This window comes from Thunnus maccoyii, chromosome 16 (genome assembly GCF_910596095.1).
Source record: "Thunnus maccoyii chromosome 16, fThuMac1.1, whole genome shotgun sequence".
NCBI classification, from domain to species: Eukaryota; Metazoa; Chordata; class Actinopteri; order Scombriformes; family Scombridae; genus Thunnus; species Thunnus maccoyii.
Genome location: NC_056548.1, coordinates 24,751,782 through 24,754,315, shown reverse-complemented (window position 1 = coordinate 24,754,315; position 2,534 = coordinate 24,751,782). Strand labels below are relative to the sequence as shown.

Genomic DNA, 2,534 nt, shown 5'->3' with positions numbered 1-2,534 from the left:
ATGAATAAACAGATGTCAGGAGAAAGATTCCCCTGTCAAAGTGTGTGAACCAATGAGAAAACCAGGATTCATTTTGATATATTAATTGCTATTGTCTGCTTTAAGTCAAACACAAGTCATATATTTAAAGAGAACCTCACACTTCATTCCTTATTTTTCTTTCTTATCCATGCATATTCAAAAAGACATATGAAGCCAGTAATTCACTTACAATGAATTGTAGTGGACTTCAAAACATACATGTTACAACATACAGTATTCACAATATTTACAGTATTATACAACAGCAGAATGGTGGGGGGAGGAAGGGGTAGGGGTAAAGGGTAAGGAGTAAGGGAGGGGTGTTGGGGGTTTGGGGAGGGTGTTCTACTGTTGTTTTTCAGTCTGTTCGAGCTACCCTCTATTCTTCTTTTTCTTCTTCTTTGCGTTCTTCTTTTTGTTCTTTGCATTCTCCTCCATCTCATTGTCTTTGTTCTCCATTTTATTTGCCTCCTGTGTTTCCATCTTTTCCTCCTCCTCCTTTTCAATCTTTCCTCTCTCTTCTTTTTTCTCATTTTCCTCCTTCTCATCTTTCTTCTTCTCCTCCTGTAGCTGTTCAGCCTTCTCCAGTTGCTTCTTTGTGCTGAGGGTGAGCTGATGATGAAAGACAGACAGTACATTTTATATTTCACTTCCAAAATTCTGAATCTAAAACAAGCTGTTGGATTATTCTGAAGTGAAGCGATCAGCTGAGGCAGCGTACCTGAAGCTCATCCATCTTACAAATGAGGAGTTTGATCTCCTCATCTGTCTTGCCTGCCCTTTTCTTCCAGTCCTCCTCCTTTTTAAGCCACATGGCACTCAGCTGGCTCTTCTCTCTCTCCATCTCCTCCAGTCTTCTCCTCCAGCTCTTCTCACTGTGAGCTAGCTCCTCTCTTAGGCTCACCTCCAGAGCCTCAAATCTGCTCTTCCACTGCTGGTTGCTTTGTTTCATCTCCTTTTCTCTCCGCGCCAGCAGGTCCATAGTGTCCACATGGGCTTTAGTTCTAGCCCGCCTTTTTATTGTGACCTTTGTAAGGAGGTCGTCCTTGTCTTTGAGCTCTTTTTTGAGCTGGCTCACTTCAGTTTTCAGATTCTCCTGGAGGCCAACTTGCTCCTTAAGAGCTTTGTTCTCCTCCTTCAATGACTTGAGGTCATTAATGGTGGAGTACAGCGCATCTCTTAGTCCCTGAACAATTGAATTGTATGGGAGCTGGTTGGAGGGCTGCAGCTGAGCTGCAGCTGGCCTGCAAAGGTTTGGGTTGTACATGGCAGCACCAAACTGCATTTTCCCAAATGCCTGAAAGACAGAAACATACATGTTTTAACTAAAAATACAAAAACACAACCTGTATATTCTAATGACAGCACTGCTTGGAGCTCTTCAACAGTAGTGCTGGAATACTACAAAACTACATTTACTTTAGTACTGAATTTAAGTTATTTTCAATTTCAGCTACTTTATACTTTTACAGTTCAAACATAAATATAGTACTTTTTACTCCACTACATTTATTTGACAGCTGTAGTCACTGGTTACTTTACAGAATATGAAATGAAAGCTCAGGGTGAAGGCAAGGTCATGACCTCTTTAGTTATGTTACCATACAAATATCACTTTGTCAAGAAACCCTAACCATTTACTGAATTATTCCTCATCATTTTTTTTAATCAAAATACATCACAGGTATTGTATTTCTCAGTGTGGCTTACTGGATGTGGGAAATTATTTAAATTGTGACACAAAAACTTCATAAACTTTATGAACATTGGTCTCCTTTCTAGATAATGACTGAATACAATTTGTTGAAGCTTTACACAGAATACAAGTCTGTTGCTCAAATGAGAAAATCTTACCCAGTTTCCTGAGCTGGATCTCCTGTCCAGAGTTCAGAGAAGGTACTGTAGAGGCAGGTGTAGAGAAGAGGTTGTACTCATACAACTGCAGTACTGTTGCAGTTGGAGTAAGAGACGTGTTGCAGTTTTGGACTTGTAGTCGTAGTTATATTTGTATTGTAGATATTATAGCTGAAGTTCTTGCTGTTGGTAAAGTTGTAGCTGTTTTTCAGTTGTTGAGAGTTGCATTTACCAGTGACAGAAATACTTGTCAGTTCGAGATGTTGAATGCAAATGACTGGGACCAGATTTCACCTAGAATGATATTGTCACATGCAGTGGGTTCTAGAATGATGGGATGATAATGGCCTCCTCATTACTTATTCGTTTTTTTACATCACAAATTTCTAAAACAGCTCTTGGGAGCATCGTCTAACCATTTGATTACATTTAAACGACATGAACAGACTTTTGCTGTTGAAAGCAGGAGACAGTTGGGATGATATGTTTCTGACCCCTCCAGTCAGTATCCTGTATGACCACTTATACAGCTCCAAGCTCCCATGAAACACAATCAGTAAACTTAAAAGCTGTATAAGGTTTAAAGATATGAACTATCATATGGCCCTTCTCTCCAATGACGTTTCTTTGTGACATTGTTCATTGTAAGATCCAAGACA

General features: G+C 39.7%; 1 protein-coding gene across 1 annotated transcript; it reads right to left on the bottom strand.

The window, feature by feature from the left end:
- Positions 1-320: 320 nt before the first annotated feature.
- LOC121914041 (protein MNN4-like) lies at positions 321-2,277 on the bottom strand. Its single transcript, XM_042436996.1, has 3 exons — positions 1,876-2,277; positions 743-1,318; positions 321-633 (listed from the first exon to the last, which is right to left on the bottom strand). The coding sequence occupies exons 2-3, from the start codon at positions 1,304-1,306 to the stop codon at positions 394-396; spliced, it is 804 nt and encodes a 267-aa protein (XP_042292930.1). The 5' UTR covers positions 1,307-1,318; positions 1,876-2,277; the 3' UTR covers positions 321-393.
- Between the last annotated feature and the right edge of the window lie 257 nt (positions 2,278-2,534).